General features: G+C 43.5%; 1 protein-coding gene across 2 annotated transcripts in view; it reads left to right on the top strand.

Moving 5' to 3' along the window:
- The window catches only part of LOC119648670 (venom dipeptidyl peptidase 4), a 73,048-nt gene that overhangs the window by 33,608 nt on the left and 13,951 nt on the right, over positions 1-25,489 (top strand). The window contains exon 1 of one of the 2 annotated variants that reach the window (XM_038050458.1): positions 22,336-22,645. The exons of the other annotated variant lie outside the window; for it this stretch is intronic. Within the exon in view, the coding sequence (XP_037906386.1) occupies positions 22,598-22,645 (48 nt within the window). The 5' untranslated portion in view covers positions 22,336-22,597. Of the gene's footprint in view, positions 1-22,335; positions 22,646-25,489 lie in introns of those variants that run through there. 2 annotated transcript variants of the gene reach the window in all.

Here is a 25,489-nt window from a genome sequence, read left to right as displayed (position 1 = left end):
TGCATGTATAGGCACATACAGACCACATGTTCTAGCATCGGTTCAGCAGTTTCGGAGTATATCGGGTGTGACAGACAGGCATATATTAGATCGATTTTAATAAGGTTTTGTTTCACACAAAACCTTAAAAAGGTGCTCTGCCCGCGATATGAACACAAACACCATGAAACTCACACAAAGTGACCAACCGCTAATAACCGGGCGGAGAGCATATCCTCCAGGAATTCTCCTGCAACATATCAGAGAGCCATCCCAATTTTCATGGTACCAGATAACTGCCCGTGAAATCTTGTGGCAAGTGCCACTTCAGATAAGTCCCTTGCAGACTCGGGTCTGACCGTCCTCCTAAAGAACGTGGGGACGACATTCCCCAACGGGTTGACTGTGAACGGGGAGGATAGAAGTTCCATTCCGATAGGCAACTTAATGAGGTTTAAGGTGGCGTACTTATATATTATTGCGAAGGTTTTATATAGTTATCTACACCTCTCAGAATTTTTGGTGATATTAGCTCTGGGTCCTCTTTTGTATATATGCAAGTTATTAGAGACAAATTTAACAATTGAAAGCATTGTTCACAAACCGTCGAACGCAGTTTACCTTTGTCTAGTACTCTTTGAGTGAGGAAATGGTAGTCCATAGTTTATTGCCAATGCCAATGTCATATCTTGAAACTTGGCATGGGGCTGTATTTCGCTCAATTCGTCTGTTGAAATATTCTGTAACTGAAACCACGATAGAAGAATTGTTATGTCAAATCAAAACTAAATGAAACGTACAGAGGTAAATTTCTAATTTTCTTGTCAGCCAGCTAAGCAATTAATGTAGAAATCTAGGAGACAATTTCCTGTTAAGACTGCTGAAGAGTTGAGCATGGAACATATCTCAAGAAATTCACAGCTTAAAGATCTTAAATTAAGGACAAACAAATTTTAGACGATGGTCAATATTCCTAGAGTTGTTAACTTAGTAAAACAATTGACATAAACTTTACCGTAAGATGCTATTGAAGATGTGCAACCAAGAGAGCAAGTGGTAACCCAGTTGAGGTCGTTCACCTGTTGTCTCTAGAAGTCATAATTCCGTACTGAACACGAAAGTTGAGAACGATTAGATAGGCAGTGAAGTTTAGTATTGCCAATTAAAAGGGGGGAGCAATATCACATATCAGAAATGATGGAATTTTCACTGCTCAGATTCGCCAGAATGTTAGTGTAGTTCCTTCAACTAATCGTGCTTGCTTGTCTTTTTCCAACTTATTCAATACCAAATGTAAAGGAGACATTTCAAGGATTTTGTTTAAAGGAAAAGTGAAACGTCCCTAAACTTAGTAAGCCCATTTTCCTACATATTTACCTTTTTTAGTCAAACACAAATATCCGTGACCACTGCCGAGATTCGAACCCGGGGTACCAGGCGGAGGTCGCGAAGCATCTGTCAGTTATCCTGAGATAGTGATAACTGATAGATGGGTCGCTCTAAATACGAGGGCGGTTCAATAAGTACCCATGCTAGAAATAAACATAACATAGTCCCCTTTTAGAAGGATACACTTCTCCCAACGTTCCTGCCATTTTTTTAACCCCTCCAGAAAGAGAATGTGTCGAACTCTCCAAAATACGCCTCTTTCTCCGCGATGACTTTCTCGTTTCAGCAAAAATTTTTATCCCTCGAGCCATTTTTTCATGTTAGGAAAGGGAACAAGAAGAAGTCGAAGAGAGCCAAATCGGGTGCGACAGCAATTCATTATGCAGTTCATGCAGTTTGGAGACGGAAACACGGGATGAATGTGCTGGTGCGTTATCGTGATGAAACAGCGCCTTCTTTTTCGCCAATTGCGGCCGTGTCTCCTTCAATTGTTGGTCGAAGCGGGACAATAATCCACTGTTCTATTGTTCAGAGATCGTTCTTTCTTTTTCTAAAAAATCCATGAGGATGACGATGTTCGCATCCCAAAAAAAGTCGCCATGATCTTTCCAGCGGATGGGACCGTCTTCGCATTCTTTGGAGCATCCATTGTTCTGATTGTTGCTTAGTTTCTGGTGTATAATGATGAATCCGGGTTTCATCAACAATGCAAAAATTCCTTCGAATTTCGCTTAAATTGCTCTAAATACTGCTTCGAACCTAAAGGCCGCATCCGCTTGTTGTCCACCGTGAGCAATCGCGGCACTTATTAAGCCGACAATTTGTTCATCGCCAACTTATCAAGTAAAATGTTAATTGCCATTCCAATATACCTACGGCCTCTGCTATTTCGCGCACTTTCGTTCGTCGATCAGCGAGAATCATGTCATAGACTTCTTGAATGATTTCCTCGGGAACCACATCTGCCGGGCGTCCTGGTTGCTCCTCATTAGAAACGGATATTCGCCCAAGTTTTAATTCGTTGAACCAATAGCTACCTGTGATCACAGATGGCGAAGTGTCCCCATAAACAGCATCCAACTTTCCTTTTATCTCCTCGAATTTTTTCCCATCCAAAAACAAAACGCGAGTTACCAAACGATACCGCGCTTTTTCTGTCTTAGCGAAGATCACCAAACACGTCTTACTCGAATGGCTGCCAAATCCAAACTAACCTACCAATCAATTTGAATTTGTTTTGCCGTCTTTTGATAGATAGCAGCACACGATGACAACACCAACTTCCTTCAGAAACGCCCTCTATCGTCAAGCGCGAGTACCTATTGAACCGCCCTCGTATATATACATGACACAGAATAATACAGGCTGATTGCAGTCTGCTTGGAAGGTCAGTTCATTCTGTAAAGTCGTGATATATCTATCTGCACCGAACAGCGAATCAGGATGTGCAGACATTTATGAAAATCCCAGACCAAATTTAATAATAAAGACTCAATATAAGAAAAGAAAAAAAAGAAACTTGGGAAATTTTCGCCCCCTCATCCTGGAAGAGGGAATAGGTTTTCCTTATTCAAAAGAGACGTCCTCCCCTCTTCCAAGATCCTCTGCTGAGTAGAAGAAATTGTCCATGAAATGGTTTTTAATCCACAAATGTCATATTTTGGAAGCTATTCTCTACATCAGTGCGAATTCTTCTCAGTTTAGGCTCGAATAAATCGATAAATCAATGGTTCTCCCAAAACTATCATAGTTAGTGAACCTTAAGGAAATATTTTTTTGTGACTAAGTGCTATCCCTTAGTCATTCAGGAAAAAAATGTAAGAACGCTGACCGGATAGTTCTTACCTAACGTTGGGGAATCCACCTTCTTTACCCAAGTTTAGAAAATATCCCAGGAAAATATTGGATTTTAAAGACTCAAGAATAACTTTCTTTTCAATTTAGTAGGCAAAATGAATCGACATGGCGAACACAATTGTGCTGAAAACAAGACACAACTATGTAAATTACGAATTTTGTATCAAGAAATCCTTAGTCTTGTCAAGGACCTAAACAAAGTCTTAGTTACTTTGAACTAGTTTACATAGAACTTTCCATTGCTTTAGTAACCCAAAATCCTTTCTGTAGTCATTCTCTTCTTTATAATATGGGTGACTTAATCTGACTCTGTCCTCTGCTCTCATTCTATGAGTTGAATTTACTTACTATTTTCTGGAGAGCTCCATTTTTTAAGTTACATGAGTTTCGTCAACTACTCCTTTAGAACCTGCCCTCCCTTTCATTTAGGACTTTAATCTGTCGGTACTTACTCCCCTATATTTTCCAATATTCAACCCTTGACTTCCTCAAGTCAAAGTCAGTCCTTGGCCCAATTCCTACTTAATTTATTCTAATTTATTTCCCAGAATATTTTCAAGTTATTATGGGGACATAAATTTATTTATGTAACCATATTTCCGCCATTTCCACCCCACCTCGTGACACCATTCGTTATTAATTTATCCAAGGAAAAAAATCGAAGTGTCATAATATCAAATGACCTAGAGGATGTGTAATTGATTGTGATGCTGACATAATGATTTTCCAATAGATTTACCCCGAATGATATTCAATGTATTGTAAACATGTTCATATAATCCAACTCTTCCTGTCCTCACGTCACTAATACGTACGTATCAGCACTTGGAATCGCACAAGAAGAAAAGGAATATGAAACAAAATTATTTTTCTGGCATGGATGCCAAAAATTTTCTTCTTGAATGGAGTGACAACAAGGACGACAACGGAGTATGTAGTATGGATTGTACGTGCACATGGTAAACTTCAATTCTATCTTGTATTGAAGTTTATGGAATCTTTGGTCCTTGAAAGTCGTAGAGATTTTAATGATACTGGATGGATTTTGGTTCATTGTTCCCTTTTCGTTTTTTGGACAAAACAATATGAAAAGTTTGGTTCTAATATGGAGCAATTGAACTGTTCAATATGTTTCGAGATTTATGGGAATGACTATCAAAGAAGTTTCACTCGCAGTCCACGTTTCCAGCTGGTTCCAGATGGGAAACTCAACTGGTATCACTTTAAAAATAGTGTTCTGTTCTTCAGCAGGAAGGCAACATGGCTTATACTATAACTATAAACCCTCGAATCTTAGTAATGAATTCGGTGATACGGGACACCTTAAAGGCAACTTCTGGGTTGGGTCGAATGTTATCTGAGCTCTGATAGAAACGGGAAAAGTCACTGAGAAGGCATAACATTCGTTAACCAGCTTCGGAAATATTAAGTTTCTGTAACACCCTCCCTTATTGAAGCAAAGATCCTTAGGAGGACTCGACGTTGAAAGGGTTTGATTGTCGGCCCTGCGGCATGGTTGAGTGTTAAGGTCTCGCTGTCGTCACGCTGGACTACCGAATCCAAGATTTACATATTACACTATTTAGTTAATTTTTCGTAGTATCTTTTTCTAGTTTGTATCATATCTTTGGTTTTTTTCTTCTTCTATGATGCTACAGTCTGATGCTAGTCCTTGACCTTCTGAAGTCTTTGTCACCACTCTTCTCGTTCAAGTGTCCACGTCTTTCCACTTCGGGCACCGAGCAGCGTGTAACTTACGTTGTTTACTGAGTCCTTCTATTTCGGGATTTTTCAAGCGTCCGTTTATTCTCAACCTTGCCTTTGAGTAAATGCCTGGGAATTCTTCTGTCAACCATACGTTTTACATGGTCTGCCCACCGGAGCTTTCGAATCTTAGTATGTATCGCGGCTTCTGGTTCGTCGACAAATAGGTACAACTCACTGTTGTATCTCATTCGCCATCCACCGTCCCAGGGCCTACAATTTCTAAGGACTCGAGGATAGAAAGCATAGACTTTTTTTATTGCCGGTATGGTTCATTGTCGACCTCTCGCTGCCGTAGGACAGAACAGGCCGAATAAAAATTTTATATATTGTGAGCTTTGTTTTTCTGTGAATATTTTTATATTTTGAATGCGTCCTTGACTTCTTCAATTATAGGTGGTGCAATAGGTGTCTGTATCCCTTCTACTCATTCGATGTGTGAAAGTTGTATTGAAGCGTTAGTGGTTCTGCCAAATATTAGGCCCATCAAGTCTGATCCATGTCTCCAATAATATTCCCCGCTGTGTCCTCCATTGATTGCGTTTTTCAACTGACTCCACTTCACGTCAATTTTACCGACTTTTTTGTGTCAGTTCAGAGTCTACAAGATTTCTTCTTCTCACGCTTCGATATATTTCGATGTCATTTCGTCGTTTTGGTGCCTTTAAATATCGAACCTGATAGCTGGTCCAAGCCTGGAAGTAAATTGCTTCATTATCTACCTGGCATTGATATCCTGCTCTGGTGGGTAATAGTTAACATCACAATTTGCCCTGCAGTATGAACGAACGTCAGCTCGCTTGATGATGATGACAACGTTATCAATCCGGTTCAACCTCATCCATCTGCCGACTTTCTCTTGTGGACCCTACGGTAAGGTAGATAAGTCGATGAGATTGCCATATTTTCACTGGAAGCAAAATTTATAAGCTTACATTCGTTCTCAATAGCTACTACTCCGTACTAGTTCCATCAGCTCAGTTCCACTAGCTCTTTTCCGAACTTTGCGTTGAGGACGCCAACAACTATCTTCACTTCGTCGTCCAAACAAGATTCGGCTTAAACTGAGTCGTCCTTTTCCTTCATTGAATTCAGTTTTTACTTGAAGTGGGCCAATTTTTTGAACCGCCAAAACATCTATTTTTCGACCTGTTCAATAAGTGCTCTAAGAGCGCCTGTTCTAAGATCCAAACTTGCGGTCCTTTTTTCTATTCATAATCGTGGTTGTATCCAATCCGAGGCTCAATTTTGGATCCCAAGAGCATATTATACGGAGAACAGGTTCTCGACCTGTTGCGCAGCCCCTATCCTATAAGACCCATTGACTCATCTCTATCTATCTAGCTCGTCTGCTGCTTTGCATTGTCTAGAGATCATCAACGTTAAGTAGGATTTGATAGTAGAGCGGTAACTGTGAAATTAGCGTTCATTACCCAGGTTTTGTTGGGGGATACTACTGAATTGCCAATCCTTTTGTCATGCAGGTGTAACCCCTGATTTTAAATATAATCTCATTTATCACGGTGGTAAAAATCCTCCTGAAGTGTCGAGACTAACAATCTACTACAGTTTCACTATAAGATTCTTTGCTGTGTGGCATGTTTTAGGTGCTGATGCAATTATTATTTTTTCCATTTTTAAAATTGGATCCATGTTGTGGATTTGAAAATTGTTATTCAATATATAGACACTGCGTGCTACTACGAGTATTCATCAGGGAACGACTCATTTCTTATAAGCTGGAATTCGTAGCCGAATGTTTCCTCAGTGATTGCCAGATAGGCTCTCGAGGGTACTATCCTGCTGAGCATGAAAGGTGGATAAAACACCAGAATATGTAGAGAACCTTCACTAGCCTCCTTGGAATCTGTAGATAATCTTCTCGCATATTCTCAAATTCAATAAATGGTATTTTAGCCTTTAATGACTCTTATAATCTTGGTTAGGCTTAGACAACTCTGCGTGCCCTTTGCGTTATATATTCCCAAAAGTGTTTTAAATAGTGTCATTCCTGGTAGGGTCGCCGGCTATGATTTCCGCCACCGCTCTTTCTTCCTCTTTCTTCTGTTCGCTGATCACCTCCCAATCGCTCCTGTTAGTACGATCTCAATCTCTTATCGAGATAAAACTGCATAATAATGGTATGTCTGGGTATCAGTATATTGGGGTTTTGCCTAGGATAGTATTAAACTCTCTTAGCTTGTAAGCAATACTACGACCCGATAATACCTCCAGGTATTCCGTAGATTCCAATTTTTCAGTGTCGTTTATTTTGTAAGTCTCATCTCAAACACCGAGTAACGACACACAATACGGAAAACTATCTAAGAATAGTACATAATAAAGTTTTGACCCAAACCCGAGAAGAGTTCTGGTCGCAAGCTTTAATGTAATTGAAGATGTTCAAGGAAGTCCGAGAGATCTTCGCTCTGGAGTGCCTTGGTTAATGGCAGCCCTTATCGGCAAAAATACAACTCGTATTCTTAATTTTTTATATTCTAATCATCGAGAAAGAGAATTAAATTGTTTAAAAAATCACACGACAAACGATCTCAACATGCAAAAGAGTTACTCCAAGCATACCACTGCCAAAATGTCGATGTGCAAAATGTCAATCAAGACTTTATCGATCAATTTCAAAACATGTTTAATCTAACGCTCGTTTTGTGTAAACACAAAACCTTATTAAAATCGGTTTACTGTCTGTCTGTCTGTCCGTCTGTTCGTCTGTCCGTCTGTGCGTCTGTCCGTCTGTCCGTCTATCCGTCTGTCTGTCTGTCTGTCGGTCCGTCACACGCATTGCCGATATCCCTTCAAACAAAGTTAATAATAGTATAGTACTATCATTTTCTGGCTCCACAATCCCCCTTAAGCTCATCCTAGCATCACGAATGTAGGCTACAATATAGAGCTTGATGCTACCAAGTTTGGTGGAAACCGCACTATTACTAACAAATTTGTCACTTCTTTGGAAATTCAAGATTTTGAATGTTAATATCACCCGAAAGGATATTCTCACATAATATATGCGTATATTACGTGTGACACACTAATGGGACAAATTCACACTCAAATGTCTTTATAAAAGAAATACACAAAACCTTTCATACCTGAAGCGTCCAGCGTCCGGTTTCCCGACTTGTTTAGATTCTTATTGCAAGGAAAAAAAACATGGCCATTTGAATATGTCCCAGGCAAATGACGCCAAAAAGTCGAATGGCACACCTAGTGTCTTCCGAACAAAAAAAACATGGATGGATAATTGAGAACTGTAGAAAATGCTTTTTATTCGTTTTGACGAGTGGGTGCAGTTGTTACCTCCAGAGCAGGCAGTGGGCAAAGTCTTTTAACGAAATATTTTCTGAAAATTCAAAAAGTGAGTTTTTCGCGTTCGAAGAAAGATCGTCGTTACCTAGGTGCTCCATCGAGATAATACTTCTAGCCCAACCGGCATGAGCGGCAGTAAATTCCTTGTGGACGCCGATTTGGCGATGCTAACCTAACTTCCCTACAGAATCGACCCAAATTTAGTTTTCAGATGTTGAAACTACCCTGGAAAGTCATATTACCTGCTGGTATAATGGCAATCTAGCCCTAGCTGCTCTGTAAAAACTTTTCATCGAGGTTTTCCATAGTTCATGGTTCATACCATATCTGATAAACCCCCTGAAAAATTGTACCCGCACGAGGATAAAGGTTGGGAGGTATCTAAATAAAAATATGTTTGCGATATTTGAACATTTATGAGTACTCTCTATGTTTCCGCTTGACAATGCCTACAATGGGTCGAAGCCACAAAAGATAATTGGAAAATTCTGAATTGTATTCAGTTATCAAGTTTACTCTAGAAAATCATGTTTTACTAGCATCAAAGAGAATTTAAAACACTGAGAAACAATCAGAATGTAAAGAAAGACGAAGACGGTTACGGTTTCTTGCCAGGGCAGAGGCAAATCCTCAGAATCCTCGCCCTAAAAAAGGAATGAAAATGTCCTTTCTTCAGACCTAAGATTGAGAGGAGGTTAGCTCAGGAGAATATTTGTTCTGGTGGAAAAATGAACTGCGGTTTCGTCTTGGACATGAAATATGGAAAATACATTCTCCCCAATTCACGGGGTCTGCCCGCTCCAATCTCAGTCGCTTTTTGTGAGGGCATTTAAAAGGCGTTTCGTGTTTACCACTTGCGATCATGCTGGTCCCAGAACAGATCCGTTGAGGACTAGAGTACGGCATTTTCTATAGTCCTATCGACTAATTTGTCGATAGTGTTTCACCAAAAATGGGCTGGCCTTGTGTCAGCGAAGTTAATGGTCCAGTTTCTGAGGTTCGTTAACGAAAGCAACTTCAACGAGAGAAAAAGTAATAATTAGGGTTAATGCAATATGACAGGAGTAGGGTCAATATGATATAACCATCCACTCTTGACTATTCAGAGCCTCCTTGACAATATCTGATGTCATGCAGAAAGGTGACTTGCCCACACTATTCATCTCATTTCTACTGGGTCGAAGGTGCCTTCAATTATGCCTCATTTGCGGCAATTTGTGATGCGGCAAGACAGCATGGAATCGAACCGCTGCTAATCAGTTGGATCCTTCACATGCTAGAGTGGAGAAAAATCCACATATCGGTCGGCCAGAAGTCTATTGAAGCAGGATGTCTCAGGGGCTGCCCACAGGGAGGGGTTCTCTCTCCACTGTTATGGCTCTTGGTGATGGATACCCTGCTGTGGCTCCTGGAGGACAAAAAAGTCTTCGCGCAAGCATTTGCGGACGACCTAGCCGTAATAATTAACGGCAAGTTTGCGGACACAGTATGTGACCGCTTGAGTGCAACTCTGCATGTAATCCACAGCTGGTGCCTCCGCAATGGACTCACGGTGAACGCTAGAAAGACTGGACTAGTTATGTTCACTAAGAATGTCAGGTGGGGCAGCTATACGCTACCCACCTTAGCAGGGGCGGAAATCCAGCTGGCACAAACAGTCAAGTACTTAGGAGTACATTTCGACTCCAAGTTAACGTGGAAGCATCATATCCAGGAACAATACCAGAAATCCTGCAGATTGCTCTGGTGCTGTAGGAATGCGATAGGTAAGACCTGGGGACTTTCACCTAAACGGATATATTGGATGTATACATCCATAATAAAACCCATTTTGATGTATGCATGCATCGTCTGGTGGCCAAGACTGAACTTTGTTAACAGCAGGAAGCTGCTAACGCAGATTCAGAGGCTTGGTTGCCTAAGTATTACTGGTGCAATGAGTACTACGCCGACTGCGGCACTTGAAGCCATCCTAAATTTACCCCCCATCCACTTGCAGGTGAAACGGAAAGCAGCAAACGACGCATATAGGCTCGATACCATTGGGGCGTGGAAAGGCGGCCAATCCAACGGGCATGCGTCTATATGGAAATTCCTTGAAAAACATCCGGTAGCCCTGATGCCGACCGATCATATGGTTTCCAGATTCGTCTTTGAAAAGACATACACTGTCGTAATCACCGAAAGAGAAGAATGGTCGACAAGTGGCCATGAGTCTTTTCAGATTACAGACCTAATAATCTTCACCGACGGGTCAGTCACGGAGGATGGATCGGGTGCAGGCGTGTTCTCGGAGAATCCGATTATAGAACTGGCCCGACCCCTCGGAAAAATGACGACCATATTCCAGGCGGAGATATATGCCATTTCATTGGCAGCAGAAGAATGTCTGCGACAAAAATGGAGGGGTCGCACCATTCGAATCTGTTCCGACAGTCGGGCGGCATTATCAGCACTAGATGGCAACAACATATCAAGCCAGTTGGTGTGGAGTTGTCGTCAGGTGCTGCTGAAACTGAACGAAACATTCCTAATGTGGGTGCCGGGGCACTCTAACATCGCCGGTAATGAGGGGGCTGATAGACTGGCTCGCCGAGGGTCTGGATCCACAATGGTGGGCCCAGAACCAGCTCTTGGAATCCGACCATCTACTGTCAAGTCTACTCTGAAAGGTGAAATTGCAAGGATTCACGCAACCGAGTGGAGAAATTTGGACTCTTGCCGGCAAGCGAAAATCCTTGTAAAGGAGCCTAGGGCCACTAGAGCGGCATTTTTGTTGTCCCTTAAGAAGTGGGACATGAAAACCCTAGTAGGGCTTTTGACGGGACACTGCCCCTTAAACTACCATATGGAAAAGATTGGGGTAGTGGTTTCGGCTGTGTGCAGCCAATGTGAGGAGGAGGAGGAAACTGCCCTGCACTTTTTATGCAGCTGCCCGGCATCCTCAGATCTCAGACGAAGACACCTTGGCAAGGTTTTCTTCAATGAAGAATCTGCACACTCTCTACCTCTTGAGAATGTTCTCAGATTCGCTAAAGCCTGCGAACGCCGTAGGCGGGAAGCCATTGAATAGGCAACTTACGGGGATAGTACAATGGGCCTAATAATGGCCTGAGTGCTCGGAGCTGCGGCTCCCCCCATTTAACTAAACTAACTAACTAACTAACTGGATTAAATCTTGACGCAATGAAGTTAACATTAAAAAAAAGTTCGAGTATTTCCCAGTAAACCACACTATGGCAGTCAATTAGATTGTTCTGGCCACAATCAACGGTTTTGTATTTGTCGTAATATTTGACGACCATCTTCCCTCATAAGCGTCTCGATACAACCTTCGTCAAAGTCGGACGGTCAGGTGGAGTGTATCGTTGAGGCCCAAATTGACATTTTTAAACTTTTTACTTCAGGAGGGTTTTAATAACAAGAAAAATCGAAATATGTCAAATGTCGATAATGTTTTTTTTTGCCTTTTTTAGCTATCATTTATTTGAAAAATGCAAACAGATAGAAGCAAAAGATGGGCCTTTAAATACTTATATCTATTTTACTAGCCAAAGCACAACACAAAATAAAATAAAAAATAAATATGAAAACATATTCCTCAACCTATAAAGTTCAGAAAGCTGCAGGAGCAGCTCCAATTTTATGCCTTTATTTACGGAGGAGTAATCATGGTTAACCTTCAATTCTCCATGTCTGCATTTGCAGCTTTTATCTCTCTTCAATAAAATATTATTGAGAGTTAAGTCGATTATCAAGACCAATAAATTTCGACTCTCGATAATCTCCATGGAATGTATTTTTAAATTAATAATAAACGAAATAATGCAGCACGATTTCTCGTGCAATGAGAATCTTAAAGTTTCAGCATCTTCCAGATATTAGATGAAATTCATCAGATGCAAAGCATTACCTTGTTCATGCTCACTCATTGATGTGGAAACGACTTCGGTCGGCAATAGATTCTACAATTAATTTTCCACCAAATTACTTAATTTGATGGATGATTATTGATTACTGAGCATTTGTGTATCGGAATTTATACAATTTTAGATGTTTAATGAAGAGCCGAAGATATAGATCCGCTATAAATTATATATTTAGACTGGATGAAACAAAATAACAATTCGGTATGCTTGCATTATTCACGGAGCTTATGAATACCCTTAAGTCTCGGGAAGATTTTTTAATCCTCTCAAAAAGGACATTAATCGACGGTAATGTTAATTGAGCAAGAAGGTCGAAATGTTTTAATATTTTCAAACAATTATGGATGGTACTTTTCTCAACTCTTCCTCAGCTCTTACTTGCAGCTTTTCTGAGCTAGTTGACTAGTAAGCTAGTTCCTCCTATAATTGACGAAGACGAGACAGATGCTGTCTGAGATGGACCGATAGTTTAGGTCAGGACGTCAGATAGCCTTTAGGGATATCGAATAGATGGACCTAGGCGCAAAACCGGGGGTTTGGGGTTCCTTACTAAGACAGGCCTAACGTTTTTTTAGTTTCTATCTTACGCCGAATGAGACGATGCCGGAATTTCGACGCAGGCTTGATGCTTTGGAGGACGCTATCTTAGGCACAAATGTGCGGATCCTAATCGGAGGTGACTTCAATGCTAGGGCACTTGAATGAGGCATGCCTCACACAGACTCCAGGCGAAAAGCAATTCTGGAAAAGGCGACGAGAGCAGGACTGGTAATTCTAAACACCGGATCCACCCCAACATTCCGGCACCCGGGCTGAGAAGGAAGCATTCCAGACGTAACCTTCGCGTCGGAATCACTAGTGTCGCCAGTGGACGGATGGTGAGTTTTGAAAGAGTTCTCGGCAAGCGACCATCAAAAAATTGGCTTCGAAGTGGTGGACACAAGCTCTCGGTGTGCGCCACCCCGGCGCTTTTTCTGTGCATGAAACGTCGCGAAAGTTAATACCGAGAGGTTTGTCAAAGCTATTGGAACAGGTGGGGCCGCGCTGGAGGGTACTCCTGGGAGCGGTGGCGCTTGAGCCGACACTGTCGTAAATTTGGTTATGAACCTGGTAACGACAGCCTGTGGAGTCTCCATGCCTAGGAGGGCATCGAGACGTGGCAAACCCTCTATGTATTGGTAGACAGTGGAAATCGCAGAACTCCGGAAGGAGTGTCACGGGCTCCGTCGTTTAACACCACCTCTAAGCGACCGGGAGGAGCCATGTACCATAATGACGGACTTGAAATCAGCCAAAAGGAAACTCCGCAGCGCAATAAACAAGAGGAATGCTCGCTGCTGGCAGAATCTGGGGGGACCCGGTTACAAACTGGTAACTCGAAAAATCGGGACTCTGCGGAAACCCTGTTTACTTAAGGCTCATCAAATGTCGAATGATGACGTCGGTGCGGAGAGCGCAGAGGACTATCCACTTTTTTCTATAAAAGAGTTGGAACAGGCAGTCCTCACTATGAAAAGCAAGAAGGCGCCAGGACCCGATGGTATTGCAGCAGAGGTATCCAACTGGTATTCAAATTCCAGCCAGACCTACTGCTCATTGGAAGGTGGCGAGGCTTGCGCAACCGGCCCCGCGTTGCCATGTTCATACCGCCCACTATGTATGTTTGACACTGCTGGAAAAGTCCTCGAAAAGCCCATCAGAAGTAAACTCGCTGAAACGATACGCGCTGCCGGACATTTATCTCCTCGGCAGTTTGGTTTTAGAGCAGAGCAGAGATCCACAGTTGATGCTGTTATGCAAGTCGTGAATGCCGTTCGACGGGCGGAGGCACATAGCTGCCGAACTCGACAGGTGGTGCTCCTCGTAACGCGTTTCTGACGCCTTTAATTCCGTAAGATGGAAAGACATTATAGGCCCACTGGACAATACTTTCCACGTGCCGAACTATCTCTTACGGATATTGAGGGACTATCTGAGGAACCGCTCCCTGCTCTATGAAACACTAGATAGTCAGAGGAGGATGGAGGTCACGTCGGGGATAGCACAGGGATCCATCCTAGGGTCGGATCTCTGGAACGCTACCTACGATAGTCTGCTTAAACTTAACATGCCAGAAGAGTCGCGCCTGGTCGGTTATGCAGATGATGTCGCAGTACTTGTTGCTGGACGCATTGTCGAACAGGCGCAAAGCAGGCTCGGCATATTGATGCGACGGGTAAGCGGATGGATGACTACTCATGTTTTCAGCCTTACACTGGAAAAAAACCGAAGTAGTCATCCTAACTAAAACGAGAATTCCGACCCTGCGTCCCGAATCGTTCGTCGAGTCAATAATCGAGTTAAAACCAGCGGTAAAGTACCTCGGGTTGACTTTTCATTCAAAGATGAATTGTTTTGAGCAAATCAAAGTAACAGCGAACAAGGTTGCAGCTGGAGTTTCGGCGTTAAGTAGGCTAATGGCAAATATCCGGGGTCGTATGTTTAGCAGGCGACGTCTCCTGATATGTTCAACGCAGTTTGTCCTGCTTTATGGCGCAGAGGTATGGCCTGACGCTCTTGGCAGGGAAGTATATTACTTTGCGGGTGGCGTCTGCGTATCGCACTGTCTCTGAACCGGCCGTGATGGTGATCGCGGGAGTGATCCCCTTTGCCCTTCTGGCTAAGGAGCGTCAAGTCATATACAAGCGCAAGGGAGATGAGCCAAGGGAGGTTGTTGCTCGTGAAGAACGTCAACGCACTCTAGACGAGTGGCAGCTCTCTTGGCAAAATGAAACTAGAGGCAAATGAGCTGTGCGGCTCATCGGCAACTTAGGTGCGTGGCTGAATCGGAGGCATGGTGGGACTGACTATTTCCCTACCCAATTTTTAAGTGGTCATGGAGGTTTTCAATCTTACCTGCACAAGATTGGAAAGGCGTGATCTCCGGAATGTGTATTTTCCAATGGAGGTGTGGACGACGCCCGTCACACTTTTTTTCGTATGCAAGGTGGGAAGGGATTCGTTAGCAGCTCTATTTAAACACAGGGGATCTCTCTTCAAATAACATTGTCAAAGAGATGCTGACAGGTGGAGTCGTGTTGCCCATTACATTCGGGTTCTTTTCGTTGCTAAGAAAATAGAGCTCGACCGGTGGATGAGCCAGATGGCAGGGGGTTCCTTGAACTAACAGTTCCTTTCCTCTTTTCCCCTTCCGTTGGTGAAAGGAATTCCCCGATTTGAAAACTCCGCAAGGTGGGAGAGTTCGGGGACTAGCCCGAAGTAATGTGACAAGTGTTTCCAGGCTAGTTCTCTGACAATGGGGAGGTGTTTAACTGGTAGTCAGACGACGTACCGAACCGGGAGACCAACACTCGGTGGGTAAATGAATTCACATACCCTACCCACCAAAAAAAGGGTTTCAGGTTTTACCTCACAATCATCCTTAGGTTCACGCGGTGGCCTGAGGCGATACAGACAGAGAGAAAGATGCCCTCTGTCGAGAATTTATTCCACGCTTTGGTATGCCGGCGATTATAATCACTGCCCAGGGAATGCAGTTTGTGTCCTCCCTTTTCTCAGAGTTGGGCAAACTCCTCGGCTTTAAACACCATCAGATAACCGCGTACCACCCACAGTCCAATGAGATGCTCGAAAGTTGGCATAGGACGCTGAAGGCCGCTATAATGGCTCAAGACGACCTTTCGCGACTTCCAGATAGCCAATCGCGAATAATTTGATGCGGAAAGAATCTGAGGCTTCATGGCGACCTTGTTCTCGACATCAAGTCGGGACTCTACGCTACCAGTCTGTTGCGTCTGTTCAAGGACGCAATGCCAAAGTTGAAGCCGCCACCACCCGCCAACTACGCGGAAACTGTGCTAAAGTGTCCAATGATTTCGAATCCTGTATGAACATCCTAATTAGGATGGACGCTCCTCGAAAGCCGCTGCAGCCGCCTTATGAGGGCCCCCTCATTTTAGCCTTAACATCTAGGGCACGGTCAAACGGGTCTCCTTGGCTCTACTAAAGGCCTTCGTCCAGCTAGAAAACTCAACCAGGACAAGGGGCGCGCAACGCGTCCATTTTAACTTGCAGCAGCCAAGTTGAGGAAGCAATGCATGTGATTCCTGGCTAAAACCCCTCTGCTTGCAGCTGGGGGTGAAGTGTTGTGGCGGCACGAGCAACTAGCATGTCGGGCACACGCAAGTGTGATCCGTGGCGGCCATGAGACTGAAAAACCATTTTTGACAGCCAAAATTGTCTTTCCTAGAGCGAAAAATGTTTTTCCTAAAGCAACGAACTAACCTGAAGACTGTCTCTCAAAGAAATATAAGAAACTTATGGATTTGTTATTTTTCTGGAGCCAGAAAACAACTTGAAGACTATCTCTAAGAGAAAAGATGGAAATTTATGCGTTTGTTGTTTCTCCAAAACAGAGGCCTTTCTAGATGTTGTAAAGCAAATTGAACTTTTACTTTCTAACATTCTTTCATGCAAATGTTGTCACTTTGAACTTCGTTTCATCAGTTCAGAATCAAATTCAAAAAGCATCCCACAAACATCAATTCTGCAGTTCTTTGAGATTTCAATGGCGCGTTTACCTTGACCTGGAAAAAGGTTCAACCTTGGCATAGAAATCATCTATGATTTGTAGTACTTTGTGGGACTAAGGAGATGATGAAAACTTACAAATACTCCTTCTGACTCTGGTTATATATTTGTCTATAATTTGGCCAAAACACGTGCTTCATAAGCTCGAGTACATCATTAAACGGCCACCCCAGTCACCACTTAATTACACCAAACACCTGTGAATCGAGCAAGATGTTGGTGCTTCACCTTGAAAGCGGTTGCTTTGGACTCAAACAGATATGCATCCAGTTTCCAATTTAATCAAAGTAATGCACCAAACTTTTTCATTAACAATTATGTGCTTGTTCAGATCCACACGTAGCACACGTAGACCTATATAGTCGCAATCGTATCTAATCTTTTCATTAAGAAATGGAATATGAAAGTCCGTCTACCCGCTTTAAAGCCATCTAAAGAACAATACAATCAATCTGGAAGCGAAAAACGTGCCAAGCGAAAGGACTGTGCTTGTATTCTACAGAGTAGGTAATAATAATGCCTGCAGCCAGGGAATTCTAAAAGTCCCAAGTACATGCAAGTATGTATCCTTTTCACCCTATCCCATAGAAAGGCTCCCACCCCCAGCGATTCGTCGGCTACACAAAGCGGAAGTTGGAGGCTGAATAAATATAAACATTTTCTCATCTATGCGGCATTCCTCGAGATTGAAGGCTTAACTTGGTGGACGATAAATACCCTCGTCTGTGCACTTTTATTCTTGCTAATGCTCATCTACATATCAGAACTGCATAAGGCTCCCAGAGAGGGTTGACGTTCTGTGAAAGTTTGTATCTATTATATATTGGTACGGATAATTATATATATAAACAAGTCGGGAAACCGGAAGCTGGACGCTTCAAGTACGAAAGGGTTTGTGTATTTCTTAGTACTTAGCACGTAATATGCATATATTATGTGAGAGTATCCACTTTCGGATAATATTGACATTCATAGTCTTGAATTTGCAAAGAAGCAACAACTTTGACGTATTATAACTTTGTTAGTAATAGTGCGGTTTGCACCACCACTGTATTTCGTGGTGCTAGGATGAACTTAAGGGGGTTTTGCACCCAATTACTAAAAATTATAGTAATATACTATTATTAACTTTATTTGAACAAATATCGGTATGCGGTATTTCAGAGCCCAGGCACGATATAGTGGTAGCCTCCTGATTTTTTTCAGATTTTTCGGTTGGGTAGTTTCTGAGAACGGCCCTCTTAAAGAAATGATCACTTTCAACCCCCGCGCTCCCCATATTTCTAACAAAACTAAGATCGGCTTCAAAAAGTACTAACCGAGATCTTTAATTTGATACCCATCATGACTATATTTGATCAACAAAAAATGTTCACCCCCCTTTTAAATGTATGGGGACCACCCCTTAAATTCGACGTAAAAGGATGTAACTCACTGTATGCGTGAGCGTTCACAGTTCCCACCTTTCTAGCAAATTTGGTGTGAATCGCTATAACCGTCTCTGAGAAGAATGCGTATGACGGACAGACAGACAGATAGATGGATAGACAGACAGACAGACGGAGAGACAGACAGACGAGGTGCAAGGATCTCGATGAGGTAACATCCAGAAAAGAGATCTGCACTGCCTTGAAGCAGCAATTCAAATTGGAGGAATTCAGCGATCTATCGTGAGCCTAAGAAAAGCTTATGGTGGTATTCAAACGGCTACATGCGACTGCCAGTGGAATCAGCACAGAAGTTGTTGGTCGTGGGGAAGGTTCGGATTGGATGGGTTGTTTGCCGACTAAGGGAACAGATCTCTTTAAAAAGGTGCTTCAAATGCCTAATGTTTGGACACTTCGCGAAGGCATGCACTAGCGGTATAGAACGGTCCGATCGATGTCGAAGGTGTGGGGAAAAAGGACATATTCCCAAGGAGTGCAATAGAGACCCTAAATGCATTTTGTGCGAAGACAAGGAGGGAAGGGATAACCGGCATATTGCCGGAAGTGGTAAATGCCCAAAATTTAGGAAGGCGCTAACTGCAGTGAAAAAATGAGGTTAATACAAATAAACCTTAATCATTGCAGGGTCGCACAAGATTTGCTTGCGTAGACCATTTACGAATCCGCCATGGAGTTTGCTATCATTAGTGAACCGTACAGAAATCTCGACGGTGGTGTATGGATCACAGATTCGACTGGTGAAGCGGTGATATTGGCGTGCGGTCGTCAAGCCATACAATGTAGCATGGGTCAGGCGGCTAGTGGCTTTGTATGGGTGAAAATAAGCGGTATATTCGTATATAGCTGTTACGCTCCACCGAGCCTCACACTGCCTGAGTTTGAAGACCTGTTAGACGATCTAGACGACGCAAGCAGACGAGGTCCAAAGGTGATAGCCGGTGTCTTTAATGCGTGGGCTGTCGAGTGGGGCAGCAAAGAGACTAACGCAAGGGGGCGGTGCTTATTATTATAGAAGCATTCGCCCAGTTGGATATGGTTCTGGCCAACGAAGGCGATATAAACACTTATCGGAAAGGACTAGAAGACCCAATTATTGGTGGAATAGTGAACTTGCACAGCCTTCGATAGACTTGCCACAGAGCCAGACGAACGGCTCAAAGGGCAATAGGTAGGATCGATCAGAGGCAAAAGGAGCATGCCTATAAGGAAGCTCGCAAGAACCTCAAGCTCGCCATCCAGCGGACTAAGGGGGAATGTTTTAGGAGCTCTGTTCGGAAGCGGACATAAATCTCTGGAGTACTGGCACCTTCCAGCGCCCCCTGAATGTGTCGCCGATTCCACCAGTCACCAGGGACGAGCTGATGGAGATCTGCAGTCGAATAGGCGACAGTAAAGGCCTGGGTCTTGATGGCATACCAAATAAAGCCCTCAAACTTGCCGTCAAATATAGCCCGGATATGTTCGCGGAGTTGTTCGAAACGTGCATGTTCGAGGGTATCTTTCCTGCACCATGGAAGCGGCAGAAGCAGGTGCTGTTGCCTAAGGCTGGCAAACCCCCAGGGGAACGGTCCTCCTATGGACCCATTTGTCTTCTAGACACTATGGGGAAAATGTTAGAGCGGATCATTTATCATAAATTACTTCCAGTCGTCGAGAGCCAAGGGGGGCTTTCAGATAATACCGTAAAGCCAGATCAACCATTGATGCCATCAAAATGGATGCTAGCTTGGCCGAAAATGCAATTCACGGAAAGGGTTGTTGCAAATATTGCGTGGTGGTGATCCTGGATGTGAGGTACCGCGGCATTCTTGCAGGTTGGTCATCGCCAGGATGGTGAGTTCTATCATGCTGGTTTAGAGAAAAGCGCTGCAGGTTTTAGGCAATACACATAAACTGAGCACCGTTTACAGAAGAACATGCTTAATGGTGTGTTCTGCCTTCAGGACCGTCTCAGACGATGCAGCGTTCGTCACCTCGGGAATGATGGGAGTAGGGTAGGTGAATGCATTTACGCACAGAGTGTTGGACTCCCGCAACAGCGCGCTGGCGGACTACCAACTAAACACATGTCATCAGAGAACTAGCCTGGAACGGTTTGACACTTTACTTCGGGCTAGCCCTCCCGCTCTCCCGGCTTTGGGAGTCCTTACCGTCCGATCCCTCCACCAGTTGAGTTCAATCTTCTTCGTAATAAGAAGAGCTCGCACATAATGCGCAATATGATTCCAGCTACCAACGCTCTTCAGCATCTCGCTCTGACAATGTTGTCTGGAGAGAGCTCCCCTGACTAAAACCGTCCCACCTCTCGTAAGAGAAAAAGGTGTGTTTAGCGTCGTCTGCCATTCCATTGCAGAACACACTGTTATGAGATCGCGCCTTCCCAAACCCGTGCAGGTAAGACTGAAAACCTCCATGCCCACTTAGAAGTTGGGTAACGAAGTAATCAATCTCACCGTGCGTTCTGTTCAACCACGGGTCCAATTTGCCGGTGAGCCGCGCAGTCCAGTCTCATTTTGCAAATAAAGTTGCCACTCGGTAAGGGTGCGTTAACGTTCTTCACGGACAACCATCTCTCTTAAGTGTTCGTTCTTACGGCGGTAGATCGCTTTGAGCTCGTTCGCAAGAAGAGCAAGGGGGATCACTCCCGCGATCATCACCCGGTTCGGAGACGGTGCGATAAGCAGAGGCCACTCGGAAAGCTCCTCGCCTCTGCACTTGAGCAAGACGTTTACGATGCACCTCCTTGTCAAGGGCATCAGCCTATATCTCCACACCATAGTGAAGAACCGGCTGCGTTGCTCCCATAAGGAGACGTCTCCTAGTTGATATAGGGCCCGACATTTGCCATTAGCCGACTCTTTGATTTCCTCGAAGAAGCTCATCTTCGAGTCGAGCATTAAACCAAGGTATTTAACCGCTCGTCTTGATTCTATAGTCAACTCGCAAATCGATATGGGACGCAGGGTCGGGATTCTCCTTCTGGTCAGTACTTCGGTTTTTTCCAGTGCAAGGTTGAAACCGTGGTCAGTCATCCATCCGCTTTCCCGTCGTATCAATATGCCAAGTCTGTTTTGCGCCTGTTCAACAGTGCGTCCGGCAACAAGTACCGGAACGTCGTCTGTATAATCGACCAGGGGTAACTCTTCGGGCATATCGAGTCTCAGCAGACTGTCCAGCCCTAAGATGGATCCCTGTGTTACTCCCGACGTCATTTCCATCCTCCTTTGGCCCTCTTGCGTCTCATAGAGCAGGGAGCAGTCACATCAAGCGTTATAAGGAGCACTATCCGTCGAGATCGGCGGCTGTGTGCCTCGGCTCGGTGAACCGCATTTACAACCTCCATAACAGCATCCACTGTAAATCTCCCTGTTCTGAACCCGAACTGCCTTGCGGATTGACATCCTAGCAACCGAAATGATGAATATTTATAACACCAGGTCCATCTCTCCCTTATCGCAGGTGAAAAAAAGCCGAAAGGGAGAAATCCATAAGCAGGTGGCAATAGCGATGAGACCAGTCAGAAAAGGGTCGTTGGACTTACAGGATCCCTTCCATCGGGGAGTGGTGGGGGTTCCACGGGTTAGGGGACAGACAGACAGACAGTAAATCGATTTTAATAAGGTTTTGTTTTACACAAAACCTTAAAAAGATACACGTGACACGTGCAATATCAGATGAAATCTAGTAAGAAGCTAAGTCGCTTGTGAAGGGAAGGCAACTTTGACTTATCTATTGAGACTGCATCTATCGCGGAATGAACCTGATAACGAAATTCTTATCTTAATCCCCCAGGCTAGTCCGCATCTATCAACAACAAGTACATATTCCAATAATTGATGGCAAATTAAATTAACAAATAGCCTTTTCATTGTGTGATTAGATTGCTAAGTAATTGGTAGTTGTAATTTAACATTATTTTCAACTTAATCTCGATTGAGATTTTATTACGAACCTTGTAATCTCAACCTAAATGGCAGTAACTTTTATTTTATGGATCAGATGATATGAAAGCGAGTAAAGTATTTATTGAACTCCCATAGGTATTGGATTTATGTGGGACTTTAGTATGATTCCTTACTCAATGCTGCTCTGAACGGTTTCTAATTTAGGAGCGGTGAAATTATTGTTTTTAAGCCCCCCTCTATGCTTGCATAAGTGTTATAAATATTGTGAGATATTTCATTAAAAATTTATGATATTTAGGACGTAATCAATTATCGTTAAGAAAATCGCAAAGCGCGTGATATAGAACGAGAATCTAAGGAAATTCATGAAGTTCAAATAGTGAAAAGAAAAGTATAAAGCAAAAGAAACATGCCTAATTCGCAAGGAGCATCAGCAGAAAGCGGAAAAAGTAATGAGGTATGAAGTTGTATAATATAATTCTGTATTTATTTTCCACCCCTAGAAAAGATACAAAGCGCTCGTAGAGCAAGTTTTCAAGAAACTTTACTTGTACGGGTACATTCAACTTGAACTGCGGGCGAAGTTCACCCGGCGACCGGGCTCACAGATCCTTTCTCTAAAGCCTACATAATTAGGTAACACATTAATTGCACATTTCTTACACTCAGCATGCTCATCACCCCGTTAGAGCCCTACCACGTTCATGTCGGCATCACTGCAAGTTGCCAAACTCCGGAGGATATTGCATCCCCTCCGCCTTGCACAGTGCAAACTAGCCAGCAGGGATGATTGCAGCGATGAAGGCTTTACCATGTTGTTAACTTAGTCCTCTTGGCACTGAATTAATTAGAAAAATGTCAAGCACCATGCAGAGTTCATTCTTTCCGAATCTGAAAACAACGGATTCTAGTTACCTTCATTCATTAGTTCCACTGGTGCATATCCAAATTAAGATATTAGCTCGACAATGGCTGGGCTCAATGGCCGGACTCAGACGAATGGCCATCGTTATTTTAGAGCATGCATAATGTAGGTGGACATAATTAGTTCGTTATCATGTTCACCGATCGTCACAGTGAAAATATGACCGGGTTACTATCGCATCTCTTTCATCTGAGATGAAACTGGGTCAAGGAAAGATTCGAGTTCATCGCAGCAACGTGGCGCCAGCTGCTCTGTATTGATACTGTAATCAAAAGGTTATACTATGCTCGTCTATCCAACTATCGCAGGGACTCTGTAACAATTAGTGTGCATGCTTTGCAGAGGTTCAGATTCGTCATCTATCATAATCAACGTAGCCTGGAGGGCTGAGAGTCTTGGAAAATGGCCCGAAATGAGAGAGCACGCGGAGAAAGTGAATTATTACTTGTAACGAGCCTTAATATCGTTTTATATCAACATTCTATTAAAAGCTTTGCTATTACCAGTTGGATACCGTGACATTCATTTTACATGCTCGACACGTTCTTGAGTACATTAAGCGAAAACATATGCCCCTTGCGACGTGTACAGCTAAACATTATTCCGATGGAAAAAAGTAAAAGTGAAGGAGGCAATAATGCAAATAGCCAGCATCACATTATTTGGGTATGCAGTGACATTATTTGAGGGATTAAGTAATTCACTGACGCAATTAGATGTGTAACAGGTGACTTTGGCCATACTAATCGGTGTGGCGCCCTCACCTGCCCTGGACACTTCAGAGTGAATTAGAGACGATGGTATTTTTATGGTTTCCGCAATGGTTTTAACCGGGTAGCTGAGGAGAATGTTGAAGGTGTTCAAATATGAAAGAACGTCATTAGAGATTATTACGGATCTAGGCACCTTGCAAACTTGTGCTGTCCCAGTGAAAATTTAAAGGTATGAAAAGTGACAGCACTAGCTCCGCCGAAATGTCTACTATCCCTTTATTGTATCGAAGTCTCTGATCGGGCCCCACGAAAACACTTCGGACCCGGGTGGAATCACCCCCTTTTCTCCTTTCTTTTCAGGCCTTAACTCATATCGAGCCTTGTCATCCCCAATACATGTCCCCCAGCTATCTCAGCCTAATGACCTCATCTCCAAATTAAAGGGTTTTTGAAGTCTAAATGTATTGAATTCTCTCGTCTTTTAGTAGCTTCCCCAGTAATTAATTTGCTTGTGCTCTACCTTTCAGGACTCTCTTCGAAACACCAGAATGGTCTTTTGACTTTCGACCAACTCACATGTCATTACAAATCTGCCTCCCTTCTCTAACCCGCGAAAGTCACATTAATAAGCTCCTTCTAGGACACCACCTTGAAGTGGTGGGGAAGCCTGTGGTGGTTACTACTACAATAAGGGTGTCCAAAAACACTGAAGATGGAAACAAAGGATTGTATCATAACTCTCCAAGTGGTAAGAAGTCACAGACTTCAAATCCACTCGCGACTTTGAGAAATCAGTTCGTGGCCGAGGTACGGATGTTGGAGACCTCACCAGATTCATGTTCTCCCACAGAGAAATCTGTGGTAGACAGGCTCTCCACTTCAGTGGAAAACCTGCACCCGGTTTCTACGTCGCGATTAGCCAGAAATGATAATATAGCAACTCCCTTAATGGGAGGAACTGGAAACCTGACTACGGCAGGCCTGTCGGTGACACTGTTGCCTAACTCTTCCAAAAAACGGGAGAGGAAGGCTCGACAGAAGGAAACTTCAAGGATAGGGGACTACAAGCTTGCCTGTCAAAACCTTCTCCTCCGCCTCTTCCAGGAAAAACTGAAGAAAGGAAAGCTGGTGATGTGGATGTAACTACTCTAATTGCAGTATGTGGAAACAGATCCAAGTAAAAAAGTGTGATGGATATCGTCCACATTGTAAAACACATAATCCGGAGATCGCACCTTTCCAATCTTGTGCAGGTAAGACTGAAAACCTCCATGGCCACTTAAAAATTGAGCGAGGCAACCTCACCATGCTTCCGATTCAGCCACGCACCTAAGTAGCCAACCAGCCGCGTAGTCCATCTGCCTCTGATTTAATTTTGCCAAGAGAGTTGCCACTCGTTTAGGGTGCGTTGCCGTTCTTCACGAGCAACAACCTTCCTTGGCTCATCTCCGTTGCGCTTGTATATGGCTTGACGCTCCTTAGCAAGAAGGGCAACGGGGATTACTCCCGAGATCACCATCACGGCCGGTTCAGAGACAGACGCAGGCATCACTCGCAAAGTTCTCCATGTCTGTACCTGCGCGAGACGTTTACGATATACCTCCTTGGCAAGAGCGTCACTCGATACATAGAGCAGGACAGACTGCGTCGAACTCATCAGGAG

Source organism: Hermetia illucens, chromosome 2, assembly GCF_905115235.1.
Source record: "Hermetia illucens chromosome 2, iHerIll2.2.curated.20191125, whole genome shotgun sequence".
Taxonomy (NCBI): domain Eukaryota; kingdom Metazoa; phylum Arthropoda; class Insecta; order Diptera; family Stratiomyidae; genus Hermetia; species Hermetia illucens.
Note: the sequence above shows the minus strand (reverse complement) of the source record. Positions and strands in the feature narration are given on the sequence as shown.